Genomic DNA, 26,941 nt, shown 5'->3' on the forward strand with positions numbered 1-26,941 from the left:
ATGCCGCCAGCGCTCTGACCATGCTGCCCGGCCGTTCATTGCTGTTGAATCGGGTTGCCTGGTCTTACAAAATGCGCTACTGCCCTCCAGTGGCCAATTTTATTGCTTTAAAATGGGTTTGGAGCTTTGTTCTTTGTTTCTCAGATAGAGCGGAAGCTGTATATGCTTCTTATAAAAAAAAAAATTGTTTTAATTAAAAAAACGCAAAAGACGTATAAATACATTTTTGGGACAATGAAGCATTTAAAAATAGAACGTAGTATTTATACGTTTCTTGGAGCAAATGAATTAAGCAGCTATACAGGACAGGTTGAAAAAAAAAAAAAAATCACTCAGTTTCACCGCTTATTCTTTTTGTACATACTGTACCCTGACAGCCATTCCATCTTAAAATAACTGCATTTCTTTTTTAGGTTGGCTTGATGAGTGTAGTATCGCTGCCCGTACTTTTCGCCATGATAAATTCATTTCATTTGCGTTTCTACTCCGCTGTACTGTTGTTGGCTAACTAACCTGCAAGGCACCTATGGGCTGCATAGCATAAGGTTAGGGTTTGCAATGTTGAAGTGAACTCTGTCATATTATTGGCTAGACACCTGTATCTCATTGAGTTACGTTGCAAAATGGTACAGAAAACCTTTGCGAAAATGGTACAGAAAACCTTCAGCAAATCAGCACAGGAGTGTAGCTCATTTTTCACTCTTTATTTTTCCCTCACCTTCCCGCACCTCATAACTGTAGAAAATCATGGTATAGTAACCCGCCAATGGGAGTGTCATGTTGCCGTATCAACGCACCAATAAGAGCGTCGTGTTGGCATATGGAACGCACCAATGGGAGCATTGCGTTGCCGTATCAAATGCACCAATAGGAGTGTCGTGCTGTGGCGCAGACAGTAGTCAGAGTGACACTACAATACGTTTGTGTTTAATTTTATTTTGTGCGCTGCATCGATTTTCTTGTGCGCGGTGTTTGTGCAAGCAGTGCGCGATTTCGCACGCACGAAGGTTAGAGGGAAAATTGAAACTAGTACAGAATCAGATTGAGTTATTTATACCATATTGGTCAATAGGAGTGGGAACCTCTTGGTACCTCACGATACGATACGATACAAAGCTCTCGATAATGATGATCTGACGATATGGCGATACAACGATTATTGATACATTGGTGCATTGGTCTGGGATTTTCTACAAACAACTAATAAACAGAAAAACAAGTGTATGCTGTGAGTTGGAATGAGTTTATCGCTAGTAGGCGTCCAATCCATTTGAACTGGGAGGGTGGCAGCTACCATCCCTCCCACTTCGAACGAATTGAACGTCTATGGCCTTCAATGGCAGCCAATGCAGCAATGAGGTAATTTTGGGCCATTTAAGGTAATTTACCTGTTGATTTTCAGTTACTTCCTGTTAATTTTTGGGTATTTTATGGGTCACTTCCTGTTTATTTTGAGTTACAGAACAGGAACTGAAAAGGGAATCACGTAAATGAATAGGCAGTGACTCAAACTCAACAGCAAGTGAACTGTAAATGCCCCGAAAATTGGACCGAATGACTGTGAATGCTTTGGTTTTGAATGAACGAACGATCTCAGTTTAAATGGATTGGGCGTTGAGCACCGTCAATGGCAGCCTTAGAGTTAACTGAGACACTATTATAGTGGAAGGTTTTGGTAGCAACTTGATGGTTCCCTTTTTTTTTTTTTTTTTTTTTTTTTAAAACATTGACACCTTTTTAAAACGATATTTTGATTCTTGACAGGAGCATATCGATAACCTTTTGGGATACAAAGTATCACGATATATCGTCATTTCGATATTTTGTCACACCCCTAATGGTCAATAGAGAGAACTTATATAGCCCATTTATATACATTGTTACAAAGCCCAAAGTGTTTCACATTAGCACACATTTACCCTTTCACGCACACATTCACAGACCAATGGTGCTGCTGCCAACCCATTGCGGGCAAATTAGGGTTCAAGTGCCTTGCTCAAGGGCACTTCGATAGTGGGCAGTCGTAGCCGGGAATCGAACCGCTGACCCTTCAGTCCCTGGACAACTCGAGCTCCCATGACTAACTTAATGATCGCTGCAAGTCATGACAAGCCAATGAGATAAAGTGTGTGATGGTGGCTCTTTGACAATGAGAAAATGACGTGACCCTTCTTCTAAAAATAGCACAGGAAAAAGAAACCTACTCTATCTTTAAACAGGAGGTGTGCTTCTCAAAATGACTCATGTGATTCTCCTAACACTGGCACATTGCAACCCACAAACACAAATGCGCAAACTGCTGCCGACTCTCAGAAGAGCTCCCCAAGAGAGGCTCTTCCAGTCGAGTGGGAGCCCATTAGCGAGGGTGTGAGTGGGCCGATTTTTTTCAGCTCCTCCACGCAAAAAAATCAATGGCCGTCTCACATCGCCGCCCACTCACTTCAAAACGTTGGCTTGTGTTTTATTGCCACTCCTTCACTCCTTATTTGTCACCCTTGCCATTTGCCTTATCCGTCTCATACCCTCATATGGTTCAGAGGAGTCGAAAACGGAATTGAAGGCTTTGGAGGAGAATCAATAAGGCTTTTTTTTACTTTTTGGGATCCTTACTCGGAAGAGATTAAACATGCCTATTCTTCAGGCCACGCAGTACAACAGTAAAACAAAAAGCACCAGAAAGTTCTCTGCTGTTCAGAAGCTCCTACTCTTTCTTTCCGTTCATGTCCACCAGCAAAAAGCTATTCCTGCGCTATCAAACCCAGATAAGGAAGTCTCGGCTGCCTTACGTCACTGCTAAAATTCATCGGATTCTTGTTATAACACAAGAAGGGAAGGTTGGGAAAAGGAGATAATATTCACAACGGTTTGAAGTTGTAATTATGGTTTACAATTGTCAGTGTGAAACTCTACCAATAGCCAAATAGTGAGTTTCCGCAAAAATTTTAACTCAGTGGCTACTCACTGGCACTGAATTAGTTCATTGTTCTTCTTTAAAAATCAATAAGATTCTTGTGCCGTAGAGAAAATTGCGGTAAAAACGAACAATTGACTGAATTACCTGTCCAAAGGTTCACTACAGTGTATTCATCATGAAGAATTCATTTGTATTTACCTTAAACTACAAAACTGCAATAACCTTTCAATCAGTTTTGACTGGGAGAGATGGCAGCAAATATTTACTGCCAGTCTCTCGCGGTCAAAATGGATTGGACATCTAGTGCCGTCAATAGCAGCCAGCGACTTCATTTATCAAATAACATGAAAAACTGACATGAAGCAGTAGGAAGGTTGTTGATGTTATTCTTGTTTAAATGTTGTAGGTGCTAATACGTCGATCTTACTGTGTAATCTAGGCCTGCACAATATATTGTTTGAACATCTCCACCACAATGTGCACATGCGCAATCGTCGCATCGCAGGACGTGCAATTGTTTTTTTTTTTTGTTTTGTCTTTTGTTAACTTTTGTTTTACTTCATAAAAGCAGCAAATGTGCGGCTCCTGGATCTCTTTTATATACAGCAGACATGTCCAAAGTCCGGCCCGGGGGCCAAATGCGGCCCGTGGTCAAATTTAATCCGGCCCCAAGCCTCTGTCATAACATCAATAACGTCTGGCCCACACACAGACTTAATAAATTGGTCAGCAGTACTCTAAGCAACATTTCCCCGTGAGACCCTTTACTTCCAATTTTCTAAAATAGCGACAATCAACAAAAGAAAGTCAAGGATAGGTGGAAATTGGACTATTTCTTCACTAAAATACGCAACAACTGTGTCTGCCTCATTTGCAGAGAGAGTCTCTGTTTTTAAAGAGTTCAATGTGAGGCGATACTACCAAACAAGACATGCTGACATGTACGGCAAGATTATAGGGAAGATACGCAGCGAGAAATTGAAGCAACTTTAAGATAGTTTAATTTCACAGCAACAGCATTTCACAAGAGCCCGAGAGTCGAGAGAGAACGCCACAAAGGCAAGTTGCGAGATTGTTGAAATTACTGATTAAAAAAAAAAAAAAAAAGCAAATGTGACACACAGAATGGCTTGCTAAAATTTGCTTAAATATATTGTCCTACGTAAAGGACGTCAGCCAAGGTCGGCCCCCCACATTTTTACCGCACCAAATCTGGCCCCCTTTGCAAAAAGTTTGGACACCCCTGATATACAGCAAGCCTGGATTAAACTGCATTACATAAAATTAGGGATGTCCCCGATCTGATCACGTGATCGGAAATCCGGCCGATCAAGCCATGTTTCAGAGGAACCGAATCGGGTGAAAAGGATCGGGTTTTTAATTTTAGAAAATATATTCATGTTTTTCTACTTCATTCTCGTACAGCGCCAGGTCCTCGCACCTTCTCTCCTGCTAAGCAGTGTGACTAGACATGAGCCGATTACCGATTTATACCATGGTATGAGAACGTCAAGGTTTCAAAACCGCAATGATATTCTGTCATACTGTCCCTAAGGTATTACGGTAACTATTTTTCATGTCCCAAAATTCATTGAGAAATCCCTCACTTGCATCTGCAAGGCTTAACCCTCCCCCACCGGTTGTTGGTCAGTGTCAGTGAGTAAGCTGTGCTACACGATGGCTGGAGGATGTGAAACTCCTAAACTTTTTTTCCCCTCATTGAAGAAAACGAAATCGCTGGTATTGGAATACTTTGGCTACAGAACAGTTACAGACGGTCGCGGCTTACAGGAGGAGGGCCAACCGACATGTAAAACATTTGTAGAGGGTGGCTGCCAAGGAGGTAATACCTCCAATATGATTTTGCATTTATACTGGGGATGTCAAACGATTGAAATTTTTAATCGAGTTAATTACAACTTAAAAATTAATTAATCGTAATTAATCGCAATCCAAACCATCTATAAAATATGCCATATTTTTCTGTAAATTATTGTTGGAATGGAAAGATAAGACACAAGATGGATATATACATTTAACATACGGTACATAAGGACTGTATTTGTTTATTATAACAATAAATCAACAAGATGGCATTAACATTATTAACATTCTGTTAAAGCGATCCATGGATAGAAAGACTTGTAGTTCTTAAAAGAAAAATGTTAGTACAAGTTATAGAAATTTTGTATTAAAACACCTCGTAATGTTTTCGTTTTAATAGAATTTGTAAAATTTTCAATCAAAAATAAAATAGTAGCTCGCCATTGTTGATGTCAATAATTACACAATTCTCATGGTGCTGAAACCCATAAAATTAGTCGCACCCAAGCGCCAGCAGAGGGTGACAAAACACAAGTAACAAGTGGACATGGCACTGTGCTGTCATTTTAATCTGTTTGAGCGGGGCATGTGCGTTAAATACGTTAAATATTTTAACGTGATTAATTTAAAAAAATAATTACCGCCCATTAACGCGATAATTTAGACAGCCCTAATTTATACAAAATTAAAGGTTAGTAAACACAGTCATGAACGTTTCCCACCAGCTATGAGAATCAACTCCAGCGTGTTTAGTGTGTTTTTGTGTTGAGAAAGAGAGTGTGTATAATGTAAACAAGATACGAGTCATACACACATGCTTTTTATGGAGAATAATTCAATTATTTTTGTTCTGATGGTAATAAAGTTTAGCTGTGGCTGTAGGTTTAGGCTCCAAGGACTGTGTGTATTTTAATTTTATTTAGAATATATACATACATTTTTTAAATTTATTTCAACTTAATATAACTTTTGGAAAATAAAGTTCCTGTTCAATAGAAAAAAAAAACAGATATCTCAAAGTAACACATTTTAAAGCTGTAATAGCAATACTGTGATTAGGTATGGGAATCGAAATCCGATTCCAATTCGGAACCGGTTTCGAGTGTTTCGAGGCCTCGACATCACAATGAAAAAGCCTTAACGATCCCTTTAACGATTCCTAAAGACGCGTACTGCGTCGTGATGTGTCTTGTTGTCCAGACGCATCAAACTAGCATGGCGCCAAGAACCACTTGCTCTAAAGTTTGACTACACTTCACCAGGAAAGAGTGTGAAAATGAAAGGTTACGACGGGTAAGCACGAGCATTGCAGCCATAAACATAACAATGACAGCACGTAGGTTCAAACGCTCGGAAGTGTGTCTTCACTTCACGAGGAAAAATTACAACAAAGCGACTTGCAGTCATTGCAAGGTGGAGATAACTGCATCGGGAGGGAATACGACTGCGCTGTCCTCACAGAGAGGCTAAGGCTCAGTCCTGGCTATACAGCTAGCTAAACTCCCAAATGACGATGCAGAAGACGTTGGTATAATTTGCTGACTTTATTCAACCATCACTTGAAGAGTGAAACTAAGAATAGAAATGAAACAAATCAATTTCGTCCCCAATAACAAACAGGTTCGCCTCAACGTAAATCAGCGATGATTAGCTGCTAATAACAGTAATAACAAATGGTTAGCATTCGTTCGCTAGCATTAGCACATCGTTCATACCACTACACAACTGGATTTAAGTGTCCGATCGCGAGTGGAAACACAACAACAACAACACAAAAGATGATAAATACAGGCATTGCCTCTGTAGATATTAACATTAACAAAGAACGTAGGCTCGTAGAAGTGTTTCCCTCTCTCACTAAATCGCTCACTCGCTTGGATGCGGCATTTCTTCTTCGGGTGTAAGCGCGCTCTTCTTCACGTGAGCGCGCTCTTCTTCGCGTGAGAAAGCGCAAGGGCGCACCCACTTGAGCGTGTAAGCGCCACAAAAACTAAAAGGCATGCATTTCAATGTAATGGTAAATAATACACGTTAACCCAGCAGTCCCCAAACTGCGGCCCGCGGCCCTAATACGACCCGCCTCCACATTTGATCACATTTTGAATTTTTTTTTTTTCCCTCAATCGTGTTATTTATTTCCTGGCCTTTTCCTTGAAGAATTCAGAGAGGGTTATTTGGTTATTATCTAGTTAATTAATAGTGTTTTTATTATTAATTATTATTATTATTATATTATATTATTATTTTTATTTTATTTACTTTCATTCCGTGAAAAATCCAGAAAGGGTTATTTGATTGTGGCTTTCTGAAAAACAATAATTTTTTACATTTATGCACTTCTGCAATCGTCACACTTTTTCTGTTACAAACTGACCCTGGCCCCTCATCAGAGAAGGGAAAAGTTATGTGGCCCTCACAGGAAAAAGTTTCTCACAGGACCCCTGCTTTAACACATATTGCCAAAGGCAGAACAACAACCTATCTGCCAATATATACCAATATTTTTTATTTCTATTAGATAAATGTTTCAGTAATATGTTACACATTCTTGTGTATTTGCCACTTATTGCCACAGTTAACACTGAGGCTTTGGGCCTCTTTTGATCTCGTTGTGAGTTTGTAAGGTTATGACTTCTGATTAAACAAACTCGATGCCAATCAAAACGTTTGTTCTTCTTTTTCCCCAAATTAGAATCGATAAGAGAATCGATAAAGAATCGAATCGTTAAGAAATATCCATAATGGAATCGGAATCGTAAAAATCCTATCAATTCCCATCCCTAACTGTGATACTGTGAAACCGTAATATTTTGGCTTAAGGTTATCATCCCGTCAGAATATCACACCGGCACATGCCTAAGTGCGACCAAACTTTTTATTGGTCACCAGTGCAGCTGGCGTTTGGTACTTAACGTTAACAATGGCCAGAGAAGCCTCGGTAGCTCTACGATCAAAGGCACAAATGTGCTAATCCTCGTTAAACTTGAAGCCCAGTCTGAAGTGTGCTGTGCCAACTTGTTCATTGTGTAAGTGAGAGGCTGTTCTCGGCAGCATAAGCGTCAAAGCGTGAGTGAATTAGAGTGGACTCACTCAACGAAGCATTTAATAAACACAAGCTTTTTTCACGTTATTCTTGTTAAAAAAATCATTCACATTATGAAGGCGGCACGGTGGGATAGTGGTTAGCACGTCCACCTCAGAGTTCTGGGATCGTGGGTGCTCTGGCCTTACTGTGTGGAGTTGCATGTTCTTGCCATGCCAGTGTGGGGTTTCTCCGAGTCCCTTCCACATCCCAAAAAAATGTGCAGGGTATGCTGATTGAACACTCCAAATTAGGGGTGTGACAAAATATCGAAATGGTGATACATCGTGATTATTTGTATCCCAATTGATATGCTCCTGCAAGAATCAAGATATCATCAGCCACTGGAGGTCAGTAGCACATTTGGGAAGAACTCATCTCGGGCCAAGAAAGGAAGTGAAGAAAAATAGTCAGGAAACGGAAGTTGGAGGGATTTTGTGAAGACTAGGGCTGTCCCAAACGACTAATTTCCTCCCGATTAGTCAGCCGACTATTTTTACGATTAGTCGACTAATCTAATTAAAAAAAATTAAAAAAAATTACTACTTTAATAATGATTTTTTTGTTCACGCTTATTAATTCACAAAAAGCATTTTGGAACACCTAAATTCTTTATTGACGTATAAATAAATAACATAAATACCAATAATAAATCACAAACAATTAGGTCAAATGCTGCTGGCATTAACTAGTGCAAAAAAAAGTAAACGGAAACACTGTGACTTCACCTCTTTAACAGGAGTCAAAACAATTCTTACTCTTTTTGTGGTATGTCATCGTCTATATTTTTCTAAATGTTAAAATGAATTACAATGTCCTGGACAACCATTTTCAGAATAATTTGTGTGAGTTCAGATGCTTTTTCTGGTGTGCCTTCCGCATTTTTGGGGGATGGGAAAAACTGTTAAACTTTTGTTTGTTTTAACCTGAAAATAGATCAAGTAGAGGGCACACTGAAATATTACCACAATTATTTTGAATGAATGAATGAATTAAATATATATATTATTAATTTTATAGTATACTACTATATGTAATACTTTATAATATTAAGTAACACATTAGTGCAGTCATGGATTACAGTAAGCAGGCCAGTGCTGTTTCCATATATATTTTTATAATGCGTATACAGGATATATGTATATATTTTTCCCGAGTGGGAGCTTCCATGATCCTAATAAATTTAATAATAAATTGAAAAAAATGTTAAATAATTATATATGTATTAAATATTTTATTAAATAAAAATGTGCGTTGATACGACGCACATATAGGCAACTTCCATTTAAAAAATCGTTAGAAAGTTGTATGTGCTTACAATCCGCTAGCTTGTTGTTTCTTGTTGTCTTTGAAAATTACACTTGGGTGACGGCGCTTCAAGTGTTCGTTCATAGCCAACGTGCTACCGTGGTATGCGAGCTCAGCTTAGCAAAGAGTACACAAAATGGCACCCTCCATATTTTCCTTGAAATAATTCCAGGTCTGGCTATTCTGGTCCGCTTTTTTGGCTTTGTGCCACTTTCACGTGTTACCAATTCAGCCCTTTTTGGTAATTGGCAGTGTTTTCAATTCCTCGCCATAGTGAGCAGTGAACCGGCGATTCACTTGGCTGGTTGTCGTCGGTTTGTCGGGTTTCGTCAGATTTCCTCCTCAGGAAGGCGGCGGCATGCATAAAAACACTGAGAGGCGTCGGATGGCTCTTTATGGATATTTTTATTGACCAAAACAAAAACGTGGGGGACGCAGCCACTCAACTCGGCGCTACCCGCGCACTTTTCCAACTCACCGATTTTGCTCCCTCTCTCTCGCTCGCTCGCCCACTTTCTTCCTCTTTGCTCAATCTGACAACGCCGGTCAGATTGAAATAACAGCGGCCCCCTTGGGGGTGCCAGTAACAACCGCTTGTATCGCGAGCCCCCGCAATTCTAAACTTTATCCGCATGTAATTTTTTTTTTAACCCGTCATTACCCGTCGACGGTATGTTTTGCCCGTCGACGCATTTACGTCATCGATGATGTCGACAACGTCGACTAGTCAGGACAGCTCTAGTGAAGACGCGTGAGAATTTGAGAAAAATGCGGAGAACGATCGGGGAAAAAAAAGGCAAACGACACTGGAGGAGTGTTTTGAAAAGAAAAGAAACCATCGTTCTTCGGATATGATGTCACACAGAGAACTGTGAGGGAAGTCCGCCATAGAACAGTATTGTTGCATTGCTTCTCGGTAAGATGCCACGGCGGTGTGTGGCGATGTATTGTTCTCAACCTAAAGAAAAGTTGTATGAGTGGCCAAACGTTAGCAGGGCACGTAAATGGACATCTTTCGGTCGCACAAAGCGAATGAATTTCACGCCATCATCGAGTAGTGTTCTCCGCTACAAACACTTCGAAGATGCCTGCTTCCTCAACCGGTTTGCTTATGATCAAGGATTTGCAAAAAAAGTAAGTAAAAAAAAAAGTAAGTGTGATTTTTGGATAGATGACTGATGACTTTGTCAAAGCAGAGGTGCCAACTGTTGTGGAATGAACAGTACAAGGTAGCGACGTTAGCCGAAAGCTAACTCGTGGCAGTCCCAGATCATAGCTGTATTGAGTTCATTTTGCTTTCACTTATAAATTCGTCAAAACATTTCTTTTATCCCAGGCAATAGTAGGTGGTTATTTACCTGACGTTTCGGCGAACACTTCCGCCTTCGTCAGAGGGTCCGAAGGCGGAAGTGTTCGCCGAAACATGTCAGGTAAATAAAAGCTAACGTCGCTAGCTTCTACTGTTCATTCCACAACATGATCGGTGATTCGTCAAAACTTTTCTTTTATCCCAGGCAATAGTAGGTGGTTTATTTACCTGACATGCTTCAAATCATAAAAATAATAACAGCCTATATCTTACCAATCTTGTAATCTCTGGGTCTTGTCTCCATTCCATGTCAGGTAGTTTGGGCACATTGTTTGCATCCTGATTAGCGTCTGGCTAATACATGTACGGTCCAGCATAAAAGTCCAACCTCCTCCTCTTCCTCCAACTCTTCAAAAACCTGGATCTCCTCACTTGCGCTGTCTATCGCTTATATCGCTGTTTGAACCATTGTTTGAAGGGCTTTGTATGGCGGCCGTATGGAGCGCTGCCATCGCTGTTCTTGGTGTGACGTATCACTTCCGGGTTCGTCCCCTTTCAGGCTACAACTTCGGAAATGCTATTATTTTGTCAAGTATACAACATATAAATTATTTTTTCATGCTTTATTTGTTGGACAATGTTTAACTACTTTAATTTTGACCTTATTTGGCATTTTATGAAATTACCTCACATTTGGTCTTTAAACTGGGAGGTATGGCACCTTCAAATGGATTGAACGGCTATGACTGTCAATTTAGTGTAGGTTTTCGGGCTGTGGAACAAATCATAATGTATTCTTGAGGGAAAATCCTGCTCGACATATGACCATTTCGATTTATAAACAAGTTCCTGGAGCGAATTAACTTCGTGTGTAGAGGTACAACTGTATGGTGATTGTTACTTCAGCTAAAATGTCTGTTTTTGTCTGACTCTATTTAGAACAATAGGATTCTTGCTGTTCGATTCAAGAGAACAGAGAAGCACATTTGCAGAGTCATAATCATACGAATGTGCACTGGAGTGGTTTAACAAGTGAATCTAAAGCATTAGTTTAATCAACGACTCAATTATTTATGAGACGGTCACATCAAGGTCATTTTTCATGCAAATACTTCTGCTTTTCATTTCAATACAATTTATTCCCCACTGGCTCAATATCCCTATTTAGGAGCCAATTGTAATTACATCCTAAATTCTATTACATACTTTATTTGTCGATGTCTTCATTGGCATTTGAAACATTGCCAAAGCAGATTAATTACACGGATTATCTGTGCTAATGTGTACAACAACTGTGTGAATAAAATGGGGTTTATGTAGAGACATGTCTCTAATAAATTACTGTAATTCAAATGCATGTCAAGGGACTTCACAAAATTTTAGGCTTCTTGATATAACCTCAAAAGAAACATAATGCAGTAGCGCCTTGATTTATGCGTGTAATTCATTCTAATGTCTTGAATTACTCTTATTCTCGTTTCATGTCCTGTATTTTTTTTCTTTTGAACCAAATGAACCCCAAAGCAAAGACACCTTCAGATCACCCTGAATTTCATTTGGCTTACATCTGTATGTTAACCAGTGTTGTTAATCTTACTTTAAAAAAGTAATTAAAGTTACAAATTACTTCTTCCAAAAAGTAATTGCGTTAGTAACTCAGTTACCTGAATGTAAGAGTAATTAGTTAATTGACAAAGTAAATGGTGATAATTTTCATGTTTAAAAAAAAAAAAAAAAAAAAAAAAAAAAAATTCTTTACCCTAAACTTAACTAGACACAGGGGTATTGCAGATATTGCGATAACTAGATAATAACCTTTGCTATGTATGGAAGTTATTTAATGTTGTGAATAATTTGTTGAAGATGTTAAAATTGCTCCCGTTATTGCATTAGTTCCATTCCGTCTATTTTCAACATGTGTAAGTTTTAAAACTGTTTCATCATTTAAAGATAGATTTAAGTTACATTTTTCCGATTTTGGAGCATTTTAGACAAAAAGTGACTTAGGTTCGCTAGGAAGGTTCTCTACAACAGAGCCTTCATGAGAAATCTACTGCTTTAAGATGGTAGCTGTTTACTAACACATCTAGTTCTTTATTGTATTTGTTGCTAATGCCTCCGTGTCTGTCATTTGCATCTAGTTCTGTATATATGCGATATCTACCTAAGCATCATGAGGCGTAGTTTGTAGGCTATCGGCTACAGTCAGGTATTATCGGAGCCACCTAGCATAGTAGCATCGCGTTTGCAACGGCGTCACACTCCCTTGCCTCCTCCCCACTTTTCCCAGACTTTTCTCGCGTCAGTCAACAAACATCGTATTCGTAACGCATAGTAAGGCACACCTTTCCCGCCTCAGTAACGGTAACGGCGTTGCCAAGATGAGAAAAGTAAATAATTAGATTACTCACTACTGAAGAAAATAACGCCGTTAGTAACGCCGTTATATTCTAACACCATTATTAACAACACTGATGTTAACCTCTTTAAAATCTTAAAACATCATCTATTTGCACCCCTAGTAGGTTCATCATTTTCTTTTGTTTTGCCTCAGGTCATTGTTGTGCTGACGTTCTGTAGTATATCCCCTGTGGTTTTTGAGCTAAGAGCCCTACATTGTGTTGGCTTCGACTTACTTTAATGAGAATCTTGCCCTGCAGGCTCTGTGGGCTGGGCAGCGTCTTGGACTCCCTGCTGAGCACGTGCGCGACGTCCAGCTTGTCGGCAAACACTTCCCGCAAATACTGGGCAATTTTCTTCTGTTGCTGGATACTGCAGTGGTTCTCGATGGATAGAAGGACCGGGAATCTGGTAGGAACAGACATGTGAATAAAGCTTGATGATGAGTAGTAGACTCTATGTCCAGTATTGAGTGCTGTGTGTGTGTGTTGGGTGGGGTGGGGGGGTGTTTGTGTAGTGTTTGTGTTTGTAGTGTTTTTTTTTTTTTTTTTGTGATGGTACTTTCATTTAGAAAGGTGACTTTTGGTCACACAGTCAAACAAATGTCAGCATTGTCAGAGTAACAGCTTCGCCGCCGGGGAAGCAAGCCCGCTTTCACCTCTGCGCACACCCACATACAGTACATACAAACAAATGTGCACACACGCGCAAACGCAGGTGCTCTGCTTGTGATTTAACGGGACAATAGAGGGAGTTTCATCCAGTCATTTCATTGCCGCTACAGTGACATGCTGGATTTCTCAGGTGAAGCCGCTCTAAAAAAAAGGCAAATGTGAAAAGGAGAGGCGTAGCAACAAAAAAAGGGAAGTGTAGACATTGCCTCAGTGCTTTATGAGCATGTCAGCTCAAATAAATAGAAATGAAGCATTAATCAATTCCAATGTCCTAAAAATATAGACAAGTTTCCGAGGTACTTCTGCTTTACTTCCTTATGTCAGCAAGCAACTTCCGTTTTAGAATTTCTCCATCCAAAACAACAGTGGAGCTGGAGTAGCAATACTCATCAAAATCCCTTAAAAAAGACAATTTGGAAACACCGCATCCATCTGCCATTTTTACGACAGGGGAGGACAACATGTTCATGAAGGCAGATGTGGAACCAAGCTCGTGCTACCACAAAGACCAGGTGTTTTTGTAGCCATGTTGCCACTGCGTTATGGAAGGTATGTTCTCCCTATCCCTCAATTTTCATGTGTCCGGTACTCAAAAAATACTAAAGCTAAAATCGCGCATGAAACGACTTGTTGCCTTTGATATTGTTATTACGATGATGATTGTAATTATGATGATCTTTAATATTATTTACTACAACCACTCTGGCTGCAGCACATGCTATCTGCTGCTAGCCTGTTGCTAATCAGTACGTGTAGAAATGAATAGATGCAAGTTTTTTTGTTCATTTGTTCATAAGTGGAAAACGCTGTTAGGCATGGGAAGATAAGTTCATGTGCCTCACAGCAAAACTTACTGTACGTTGATGGACATATATCGAGAATACGAGCGTTCTGGCCCGGAGCGCCTGAGAGGCTAGGGCTGGGAGACGGTGCCTCACCTCACAGCGGACCGTCAGCTCGATCCCGAGGTCCAACTACGAGCTTTTTAACTGCAGCAACTTTAAGATACGCTATTGGAGCTGGTATTACCGAGGACAGCGGGAGAAAGCCCGTCTGTAAACCGCCAAGGGTCTGCGTAATGTCGGGTCAAAGTTTGGCGAGGCTCTCAAGGCGCTCCGGAGCTCTGCTGTCTGATATCACATTCTCGTATGCTATTTTTCTAATAATTTTATAAATTCTGATTTACTGACCTGTTTTGCATATGCACCAATCGTTTTAAATAAAACAAGAAATAGAACCATGTTGCTCAAATGTTTTATTGCCATCAATATCTGCAATAAAAAAGAATGACATACTATTTTGTTTATATGTACAAACCTTGTAGTATTTCCTTGTAACAACAAAATCCATGTACTGTAAGCCCTTCTGTATTCGGCATATGTAATTAGGGCCCGAGCACTAAGCGTGCGAAGGCCCTATTGTTTTGCAAAGGATTTTTTTTTTTTTTTTTTTTTTTTTTTTTTTTCAGGGCAAATGAAAACGGCCAATTTGGAGGCCTGAACATGCACGAAAAGTCACCAAAATTTGCACATACGTCCGGAAAATTGTAAATTTCGATAATTTTGCAACGTTGCAAAAAAATATAACAAAATGGCTCAGTGGCGCCCCCTTGAAATTTTAAAATTGGCCTATAACATTAGGGTCTGTCAGCGTAGAGCAATGAAATTTGGGGGGTCTATACCTTGTCCAAAACCGCTCCAAAAAAGCATTTACACGCATATTCCAAACCCAACAGGAAATCGGTTATTTTGGATCAAATATGAAATTTTTATCGATTTACAGGGTGCACATTTGAGACCTTTTCGCCGAGGGAGTTAGTTGGATCATCTTCAAAATTGGTGAGACTGTTCAGGAGACATATGAGATCTTAAGTTTCTAAAATGGTGTGTTTTCATTCACAGGTCTGACCTGGGCGTGGTGCCAAAGTCGGCCATTTTTTCGGCAAAACACCGAATTCAGTAAATGGCTAATAATTCCTTGACACAACTTTCAATCTTTTTCATATCTGCCATGTATATGCGGTATCCCACCCTTAACACGAGTGCATTGAAATATTACCCATTAGGTCTAGCGCCCCCTAGTGAGAACAGGAAATGCCTTTTTTTACGAGACAGGTTCCTCCTCCAAGGGAAAAAAATCTGTTGACCTCAAACCTGCATCAGGGGAGCCTTAAGACCTGTGTTCAGATGCTTGATGAAAAATATTGAGGTTTCGTTGAGGCGGAGGGGTCCAAACAGGAAAGTGAAAATGAACTTCAACAATTTGTCACGCAAAAAACTTTGAACAGTCATAACTCGGCAGATATACAACATATCTGCGCCAAACTTCCCGTGTTTGTTGAGAGTCATACCCTGAAGGTTCTTGTAGGGGTCATTTGCATCAACTCTACAGTGCCAACTAGTGGCGACAGAAAGAAGTTTTAAAAAAGGCCTTTCCTATTGGGTTTTTTCAACATAGAGCAAGGAAATTTGGGGAGTAGATACCTTATGCAAAACTGCTCCAAAAAGTCTCTTGCACCCATATTCCAAATCCAACAGGAAATCGGGTATTTTGGATCGAATGTGAAATTTTCATGGGTTCACAGTAGGAGTTTACATTTGGAGGCTTGAATATGCACAAAAACTCGTAAAAATTTGCACATACATGCGGCTTTAGATAAAGTTCGATAATCTTGCAATGTTACGAAAAAATGTAGCAAAATGCCTCAGTGGCGCCCCCTTGAATTTTTCAAAAAGGCGTTTCCTATTAGGTTTTTTTAACAGAGAGTGATGAAATTTGGGGAGTCGATACCTTGTGCAAAACTGCTCCAAAAAGTCTCTTGCACCCGTATTCCAAATCCAACAGGAAATCGGGTATTTTTGATCGAATGTGAAATTTTTATCGGTTCACAGTAGGAGTTTACATTTGGAGGCTTGAACATGCATAAAAACTCACCAAAATTTGCACATACATGCGGCTTTGGATAACGTTCGATAATCTTGCAACGTTACGAAAAAATTTAACAAAATGGCTCAGTGGCGCCCCCTTGAAATTTTCAAAAAGGTCTCTCCATTTAGGTTTTTCTAACATAGAGTGATGAAATTTGGAGAGTCAAAACTTTGTGCAAAACTGCTCCAAAAAGTCTCTTGCACACACATTCCAAATCCTACAGGAAATCGGGTATTTTGGATTGAATGTGAACTTTTTATCGATTTACAGTGTGCACATTTTACACCTTGGCACCTAGGGAATTAGTTTGATCATTCTCAAAATTGGTGAGACTGTTCATGAGGCATATGAAATCTTAAGTTATAAAAATGGTGTGTTTTCATTCATGGGCCTGACCTGGGCGGGGCGCCAAATTCTTCCATTTTTTCGCCAAAACACCGAATTCGGAAAATGACTGATAACTCCCTCATACAACGTTCAATCTATTTTAAATCTGGCATGTGTGTGAGGTATACCAGCCTGAGCAGGACTGGATTGAAAATTTACCATTTGTGCCTGGCGCCTCCTAGTGGGAACAGGAAATGCCCTTTTTTACGGGACACACTCCTCCTCTAAAGGGAAAAAATCAATCTACCTCAAACCTGCATAAGGGAAACCTTAAGACCTGTCTTCAGGTGCCTGATGAAAAATATTGAAGTTTCGTTGAAGCGGAGGGGTCCAAACAGGAAAGTGAAAATGACTGTCAACAATTTTTCTCTCCAAAAACTTTAAACAGTCATAACTCGGCAGATATACAAGATATCTGCGCCAAACTTCCCGTGCTTGTTGAGAGTCATACCCTGAAGGGCCTTGTAGGGGTCATTTGCATCAACCCTACAGCGCCAACTAGTGGCGATAGAAAGTCACTCGTTTTTCCAAAACATGTCCAGTTCTTTTCATGTTGGTCATTGTAGTTTCAAGACCTATTAAAATACTTTTTTACGGCCCATGTCCACGTGTCTCTGTCTGTTGCCGTGACGACCCTTTGTTCGCCATTTAAAGGAAATATTTTTTTTCAGAGACTCAGGGAGCTTATAGAGCCACAATAGTTGGCACACTTGGTCGAATTGGCCCAGTTAGAAGATTAATTTTGGTTTTGAATAAGGGCTTGGCTGCACAGCTCAGTAGTGGCTCCTTTTTTGTAGTACTCTCTCCAATAGGGGTTTTTATCTCTTGGGTGTGGGAATGTAAATAGGCGACTTTCGAGCATGTTAGGTTCTAATGAGATGATTAGAGAGGAGGATCTGCCACCACCCTGACCTGCACACAGTCCGAGTTGCGTGACGTCCGAGTTGCGCTAGATTGCGAGGGCCCGTTCAGTCCTGCTTGCAGGCTTAGTTAAATTTGTAATTTCACCTCATTTTGGGCACTCAAGTGGCCTGCGTATAAATCTATACCTCACTGTAACACAGGCAGACACGTTGTTATAATTTTGTCCACGAATTATGAACAAAGTGATAAGAACAATCATTCAATCTCATCTACGTCTTGTGTATGTCGTGCTGAATCCATTTTGGGAAATTTCGTGGGTTCCTCTGGCTTGATTTAGCAGTTTTAACTTTGTCAACACACTGTTTACTTCAACCGCAATTTATGTTGTTCTTTCTAAACCGGAAGTTCGGAACAGACATTTTCCAAGATGGCGCCTCCCATATTTCGCTCAAGAAACTTGTCTATACAACAGCATTTTCTGTTACGTATTTTTGATCAGTGTTGTCACAGATTACTTGAAAAAGTAATTTAACTGCTGATTACTGATTATGCCTGAAAAAGTAATCTAGTTACTTTACTGATTACTTTATTATCAAAGTAACTAAGTTACTTTAAAATTTAGTAAAGTAATTTAAAAGTAATTTATCTGTTCCTATTTAACAATTTTTCTCCCTTTGCTGCCCCAACGTAAGATTGACAACAGAAAAATGACTTCACGGTAATTGACTTTTATTAATTGAATTTAAAGAGGAAGATCAGAATTTTTCACATGAGGCTTAATCTTCAAGTTAGCAGGGGTTTATTAGTCGATGAAGTTTATTTCAACCACCATTGACTCGCACTAGCTTGTTCATTCAGGAGCCCTGAAACTAACAAAAACTGACAAACTGCATGGAATTTGTTAAAATCAACAAAATAATAAATAAATAAATAAATAAATAAAATTAAGTCGCTATTCCGGGCAAAACTTATATAATATGTTAAATATTGCTATTGATCCTGAAAATATAGGTGATTATCTCTGCAAATCTGAGAATTTTATACCAATTTTGTTTAGACACGAGAAAATAACTTCTCAAAATGTCAAAGAGGCAGGCCACACTGAGTAATTACTTCCGTGTTCCCCCACCCCCTTCAAAAGACAGACAGACGACAGAGACGTCACCGGAGCTACCGAAAAAAAAGGACTTTTGCTGAAAAGTGGCTACAGGAGGTCCCATGGCTAGAAGCAAATGATGCTTGCACGGAAATGCGGTACAAAATGTGCCGCGAGAATCCCAATGTCACCGATAAGAGCAGCGCATTTTATGTAGGGTGAAAGAATTTCAGCCATCCAAACTTTGAAAAGCACGAAAAAAACAGAGAGCATGTGGCAATTAAGCAAACTATCGATGTCAAACAGGACCCCACTCGCCCTATGGACAAGTGGCGGAATAGGGGGGAATAAAGGTAATGAACAGCGAGATGCACTGACAAACGTGTTTTTGCTCGCATTTTACAAAGCTAAACATGCACGTTCAATGAGGTCTTATGAGGAGGACATCCCACTTTTAAAAAGGCTTGGAGTTAATGTGGGAGCCGCATAATGCCCTTTATTTTGAATTGGTGCTTTTTATTTCTTTACATTTCACCTCAACGTAATGGCAATTTTGTTGTGCCAGTTGATGTTAATCAAGCATTAATTGTTAATATAATTAATTAAAGTTAATTGGCTCTAAGTAAAGCTTGTCATAAATTTATCGCATCAGGCTGGTCGGCTCTCAAGCTCAATGAGGACCAAGTCACATCTCCAGGTCCTCCTCTGAGAACCTGGGCAAAAAAATTATGTGCACCCCTGTATATACAGTATATATATATATATATATATATATATATATATATATATATATATATATATATATATATATATATATATATATATATATATATATATATATATATATATATATATATATATTAGGGCTGTCAAAATTATCGCATTAACGGGCGTTAATTAATTTTTTAAATTAATCACGTTAAAATATTTGACGCAATTAACGCACTAGGCCCGCTCAGACAGATTTAAATGTCAGTACAGTGAAAGGCCAACTTGTTAATTGTGATTTATGGAGTTTTTCCGCCCTCTGCTGGCGCCTGGGTGTGACTTGCATATGTTATGTGGCGTAATGTCGCCCTCTGCTGGCGATTCAGTGCAGCTGATTATTTGGGTTTCGGCGCGCTTTTCTGACGTGATTATATGTCGACGCGAACTCATACTAATAGACAGTGCTATTCAGACCAGCTAACGTCCGCATCCAGTATTCAGTGGCAGTTCTCATAGCCCCATCACACTGTTTGTGTCTAATACATGCATCGCTTGTGAGTTATATTCCTCCTTTGTTTATATTAATGAGCATTAGATAGTTATTGATGATGTGTATTTGAATTTGTTCACATATATGGTGAAATGCAGTTACATTGTTAGATGCTTGTGAGCTAATTGGCTAGTGCTACTGCTCAAATGGAGACGTGTGTGTACATTTTATGTTATTTTGTGATTTATGCAAGTTATTGACACATTGCCTTGTTATTTTCAGTTTTACAAAAATACAAGAAACGTGCTCCTGTCAAAAAGAGATGACTTCAGTAAAGCCCATGCAACTTTGCCACACCGTCTGATTTCTTTTTGGAACTTATGTTCGCTATCTGTCAATTTGTGTACTCACACACATTGAGGACAGAATAGGGCTACTAGTTTATTTTTTGATTGAAAATTTTACAAATTTTATTAAAACGAAAACATTAAGAGGCGTTTTAATATAACATTTCTATAACTTGTACTAATATTCATCTTTTAAGAACTACAAGTCTTTCTATCCATGGATCAATTTATCAGAATGTTAATAATGTTAATGCCATCTTGTTGATTTATTGTTATAATAAACAAATACAGTCCTTATGTACCGTATGTTGAATGTATATATCCATCTTTTCTTATCTTTCCATTCCAACAATAATTTACAGAAAAATATGGCATATTTTATAGATGGTTTGAATTGCGATTAATTACGATTAATTAATTTTTAAGCTGTAATTAACTTGATTAAAAATTTTAATCGTTTGACAGCCCTAATATATATATATATATATATATATATATATATATATATATATATATATATATATATATATATATATATATATATTCTTACCTAAAAATGCCATTACACTTGATAACACACATCACTTAAAAGTGTCTTTCCCACGTGTTTCATTTGAATTTGTATTTGTGTGAAGCTATTTTTAAGTTCTAGTTAAGCTTTAAATTAGTCTAAACTGTAAGTCCTGATAGGATTTTGAGTTTTTGCAGTGTTCAAAATAAATGTATTGGAGCACATTAGGGACCAGTGCTACTTGGTGTTTTATCCAGCAATTATTACTGAGCTAAAATTGACAGTTAGCATTATTAAGTTTTTATTTTACACCCTCATCACTCTGCAGCGTTATGTTTTCACAGATTAAATAAAGCCTGTATGTAAGACACGTTAGCCACGTATCGACAGTGGTCATAATTAATAGAAACCTAGCCCTCCGCAGGGCTAACGTTACGTGAGCGAGTGACAGTAACGTTAAACTTATTTATTAGCGCTTAGAAGTCTACTGCTTTAAGATGGCGGCTGTTTACTAACGCCGCTGACTCTGTCATTTCGCATCTAGTTCAACATACATGTGATCTCAATGAGACGCATCAGACGCTGCCTGCTACCACCGTAGCATCATCCGTCGGCGTCGTTTGTAGCAGCTGTCGGCTGTAGTAAGTTTTTTTTTTTTTTTTTTATTGCTTCTTCCTCTACACACGTGATATCAGCGCATTGTCCCGCATTAAAAGTAGTCCGGGCAAAACGTGATGCTTAGAGCTGTCAAAATTAGACCATTACTCGAGGTGAATAAAATTACTCGGATCAGTTTTTAAACTCGAGTTACTCGAGTTGCTCGAGTATTCGTTTCAGCTCTAGAGATAATCATTATCGTGAGCCTTGTATCGCAAATTGTATCGGCTCGTTAGGTAAGGAGAGGTTCTCGCCTCTAGTAGGAAGATTGTTGATGTGTTTCCTTAGTTTGAGTCAGGGGCGGACTGGTAATCTGTGGGTTCTGGAGGATCACAGAACGGCCGGTGCCCTGGACGGCCGGCGGCCGCCATTCATTATACATCACTGTTTTTATCCCCCCTAGCCTCTCATTATCTACATCTCGCATCCAATCCGACAGGTGGCAGCAATGCGCCTGGCTGTTCATCGCCAGTCTGATAGAAGAACGAAGAAAACACAAAGTACCCTTCATTGGTTCTTTGTAGGAGCAAACTAGCGACGAGCGGTAATGCACAATATGGATGGTGGTGGCAAAAGTAAGAAAAAAAGGGTGGCTCGGAGAACTTAGGTTAGGGAGAAAAAAAAACAAAGAAACAGGAGAGCAAAGCATTAAAATGTCTTAAGTTGACAAATATTTTCGCAGGCAGCAGTCTGGCTGCAACGGCCACGTCGGGTAACAGCAGCCTAGCCCCCGGCAATGGTGAGAGGGGTAGCGGGCACCGCTCTGACGTGCAGCCAGTGCAGGGAGAGAGAAAAGAGGGAGGGTTAAAATGATAAGCTGGTGGAAGTTCCCCAGACAAGCGCAGGGCAAGTAAAAAGGGATGAAGAGGGTCACTTGCTCGGTATACCGGCAATTGTTATCCACCAGGTAGCTACATTTTAAATGACAATTAAAGGGTTAGTGCCAGCTAGTCCATTTGCAATCGTGTCAAGTTACAGTATGCTAGTCCTACTATCACTCTCCTAAGGAAAAATATTTTAGCTGTAAAACAACGTATGCACACGCAGCAGCAATATTAATTCATATGAAATATAACAAAATATTAATAAAATGGTTTTACTTTAAAGTTTAGTAAGTTAAATTGGTATGATATTTTTTTTTTAATCATGTATATATCGTTTTGTTTTCTGGTTAATACTTTCCAATGAAGGTTATGTATTCAGGATTTGTCTTGAAATGTTTATTGTATTTTCATTGAAATTTATTATTTGTATGGCAAGATTAATTGTGGCAGGGGTCTCCAAACCGGTCCTCAAGGGCCGCTGTGGGGCCTGGTTTTTGTTTCAACCGATCGAGTACCGACAGTTTAACCAATGAAGTTTCTGCTAAAACAAGCAGCACCTGACTGCACTTGTAAAACACCAGATTGGTGCATAGGTGTTGTCTTGTTTTGTTGGAATGAAATCCTGCGCCCGCTGCGGCGCTATGTGGAGTAGTTTGGAGACCACTGAATTATGGCATGAACAATGAAATCATTTTATAGACAGAGATATATTATAATAAATTAGATACATAAAACTTGCTTTGAAAAATAAATTCTTTCATTTGTTTTTTCAGGTTGATCATAGAGCTAGTACAGAAAATGAACCCAACTCCAGTTCAGCCTTGCAGTACTTTGAGCGCCCCAAGTCAGACAGTCACAGTCTAGACACATTTTCTTCATTTTCTCTCAAAGTGCACAAAATTGATGCATTTGGGCATGCCCCCGGACCCCTAGGGGGTCTGTGTTTCCCTTCGTACAGCGATTCTTGTGGGCTGGGCCGAGTCAAAGTCCAGGGCTGCTTTTTAGTCCCAGTCCGCCCCTGGTTTGAGTGTTGTAAGTGGTAATACGCCATAGGTAATGTGCGGTCGATGTAAAAACAGCTCATTTTTTGTGCAATTCTGGTTTGTCTATCACAGATAATGACAGCCAATGAGTTAAGTGTTTTGTTTGGTGAATCTGCAAAAGTGGAATTATGTGAGGAAACACTCCATTTCTCTTATTATTGATCAGCTTATAAAGTGTTCTAGAATGCTTAAAAGGCACTGATAAACCTTTTTGTGGCTATAGCTGCCAGTGGCAGTAATAACGAGTACAACACAACATAACTGAGACTGTTAGCTTAGATTTACTTGAGTTATACTTAAAAGAAAAACACTTACACCAATTAATTGGACGTGCAACCCCAGCGAGCAAACAGAACAAGCTGACAACTCAAGTAAATAATAGCTAAACAGGCACACAAATCGAGTGCAATTCTATTTTTGCTCCAACAAGCTGCTGCCAAATTGAAACTTCACTTCAGACTTAATTATATGGCTTGAACGCACTGCCGTGCTGCCACTGGCTTTAAAGGAAATAAATCGCTTTCTAACCAGAGCTACTGGCTTCACATGGTAGGGGAAAGAGTCAGCGTCACTTTGTTGAGCTTGTGTTGGACTCTGCGGAGACAAATCGTATCTCCTGGGGGGATTTGGGGGAAACGCTCGAGAGCAGATGGTTCACTTAGATACTAATGAAGGCGAAAAATCACTGTGTTGTTTTAGAAAGGCAATGTGAAGACGCCCGGTTGGATGATTGCTCCCCTATAGAATAAAGCAGCATTTACAGAGCTTTTAGGATTATTGTTTCATAAAATCACCATAATGGAGGCGTGCGCACGATCAATAATGCAATTAAGCAAGTATAGAATTGTATTGTTTGCAGACAGAATGTCGTTGTTATTGGCCAAGCGGAAAGTTGTTAAATGTCATTGGTGGACTCACTGGTTATTGATGAAAGCGTATTTGTTGATGGTCTCGATGACGGACTTGAAGGTGATCTTGGAGGTCAGTGTGTAGCCGTGCTGGACCATGGGCTCGCCATCTGGACCGTCCCAGCAGTCCACTACAGAGAAAGTGAAGGAAAAACACATAATTTTTCTTGTCAAGACAGGCTTCTTATCCTCCATAATTCGGTAATGAAAGTGAAGTGGTCGCAATTTGGTCAGAAATGATTTTGACTTTTGTAAATTACAGTGATTGACACGAAAAATCACTACGTGTGTTTACGTTTTTCTCCACTATTACACATCAGAAAAAATTTAACTGTTTTTCCAATTTATTCAACCAGATTCTTTTCACAAGTATTCATATCGATAAAGGAGTTTTCTGTCCCTTGTGTTTGACAAATAGACTGCTGGCCAAAAATATTGGCACCCTTGCAATTCTGTCAGATAATGCTCAATTTCTCCCAGATAATGATTGCAATTACAAATGCTTTGGTAGTAATATCTTAATTTATTTTGCTTGCAATGAAAAAACAAGGAAAAAAATGGGGGGGGGGGGGGGGGGGGGGGGGGGGGGATCATTATCATTTTACACAAAACTCCAAAAATGGGCTGGACAAAAGTATTGGCACACTCAGCCTAAAACTTCTAAGCAAAACCTTTAGACAAAATAACTGCAAACAACCGCTTCCAGTATCCATCAATAAGTTTCTTACAATGCTCTGCTGGAATTTTAGACCATTCTTCTTTGGCCAACTGCTCCAGGTCTCTAAGGTTTGGTGGGTGCTTTCTCCAAACTGCCTTTTTCAGATCTCTCCACAGGTGTTCTATGGGATTCAGGTCTGGACTCATTGCTGGCCACTTTAGAAGTCTCCAGTGCTTTCTCTCAAACCATTTTATAGTGCTTTTTGAAGTGTGTTTTGAGTCATTGTCCTGTTGCAAGACCCATGACCTCTAAGGGAGACCCAGCTTTCTCAAACTGGGCCCTACATTATGCTGCAAAATTTGTTGGTAGCCTTCAGACTTCATAATGCCATGCACACAGTCAAGCAGTCCAGTGCCAGAGGCAGCAAAGCAACCCCAAAACATCAGGGAACCTCTGCCATGTTTGACCGTGGAGACCGTGCAAGCATGATTTAGTAATTGCAACCACCTGTTATGTGCAACAGGTAAGTAAAAGGTGCTGTTAATTACACAAATTAGAGAAGCATCACATGATTTTTCAAAGGGTGCCAATACTTTGTCCGGCCTATTTTGGGAGTTTTGTGTAAAATGAAAAGAGAATTGGGGGGGGCGGGGGGGGGATCATTTTGTGTTTTTCATTGCAAGCAAAATAAACGAAGATATTACTACCAAAGCATTTGTAATTGCAATCATTTTCTGGGCGAAATTGAGCATTATCTGACAGAATTGCAGGAGTGCCAATACTTTTGGCTAAAGAGAGAGAGAGACTTCACTGCTACACTCAGGTTTAGTTGCTGAATCAATGATATTTCCGAGAGATTTTCCTGAGTCATGTGGGTCGTTAGATCCAGTGTGCCTCCATCAGAGGTAAGTAAATGAAGCCAATTGTATTGTTTTTATTCTTATAATAGGCCCGAAAAGTGTGAGAGACTCTTTAGCTGCCCAGATAGTCACTCTGGACAATGTAAGTGTAGCCTCTCGCACCACAGTTAAAAACCTAGGAGTTTTATTCAACCCTGACTTATCGTTTAAAGCTCACATTAAACAAACCTGCGGAACGGCCTTCTTTCACCTGCGCAACATAGCCAAAATTATAAATATTTTATCTAAAAGCGATGCAGAAAAATTAATTCACGCGTTCGTTACATCGAGATTGGATTACTGTAACTCCCTACTTGCAGCTTGTCCTAAAAGTTCTCTAAAAGGTCTTCAGCTTGTTCAAAACGCAGCAGCAAGACTTTTAACAGGAACCAGTAGAAGAGAGCACATCACCCCTGTGCTCCAGGCCCTTCACTGGCTTCCAGTCGAGTTTCGAATTAAATTTAAAATCCTCCTTCTTACATTTAAGACCATTAATGGGTTGGGGCCATCTTATCTCACCGATGCTCTGGTTCCATACCGCCCCAACAGAACACTCCGCTCTCAGAATGCAGGTCTACTGGTAGTTCCCAGGGTTTCTAAAAGTACTGTCGGAGCTAGAGCCTTTAGCCACCAAGCCCCTGTTTTATGGAATCAGCTTCTAGCTAATATTAAAGAAGCCGAGACAGTCTGCACATTTAAGATTAGATTAAAAACGTTCCTATTCAACAAAGCTTATGGTCAGGCTAGTTGAAGTTGGAGTAGACTCAAAGTTTAGTCTAAGCTGCACTAGAAGCTATAAAGCTGGGGGAAGTACAGCCACTGAGTTCTATCTCCTTTTTCTCACTCTACCTACCACTTACTGTATCTTACTTTATTTCTATTTTCTAATGTTAATATCTAGTTGTCTAGTCTCTTCATCACTAGTCACCCGGTGTCCCCTTTCCCCCCTCCCCTCTGGGGAGGGGCTATTTTTCAGCTGCAGCCTCCTGACTTTCCGGACCCCACGCTGGATGGACGTCCTCGTTGCTACACCTGTCTCATCTGGCTAGATGGACCGCTTCTTGTTCCTTTACCCCACTGCATCTTTACGGACTGTAACTTCGCCTGCTA

At 39.7% G+C, this 26,941-nt stretch overlaps 1 protein-coding gene across 2 annotated transcripts in view; it reads right to left on the bottom strand.

The window, feature by feature from the left end:
• The window catches only part of plch1 (phospholipase C, eta 1), a 148,706-nt gene that overhangs the window by 34,423 nt on the left and 87,342 nt on the right, over positions 1 to 26,941 (bottom strand). For both annotated transcript variants that reach the window (XM_057838266.1, XM_057838265.1), the window contains 2 exons: positions 24,285 to 24,405; positions 13,074 to 13,245 (listed from right to left, as the gene is read on the bottom strand). In XM_057838266.1, the coding sequence (XP_057694249.1) occupies positions 13,074 to 13,245; positions 24,285 to 24,405 (293 nt within the window). The remainder of the gene's footprint in view (positions 1 to 13,073; positions 13,246 to 24,284; positions 24,406 to 26,941) is intronic.

The sequence above is a fragment of the Corythoichthys intestinalis genome, chromosome 6 (assembly GCF_030265065.1).
Source record: "Corythoichthys intestinalis isolate RoL2023-P3 chromosome 6, ASM3026506v1, whole genome shotgun sequence".
Taxonomy (NCBI): domain Eukaryota; kingdom Metazoa; phylum Chordata; class Actinopteri; order Syngnathiformes; family Syngnathidae; genus Corythoichthys; species Corythoichthys intestinalis.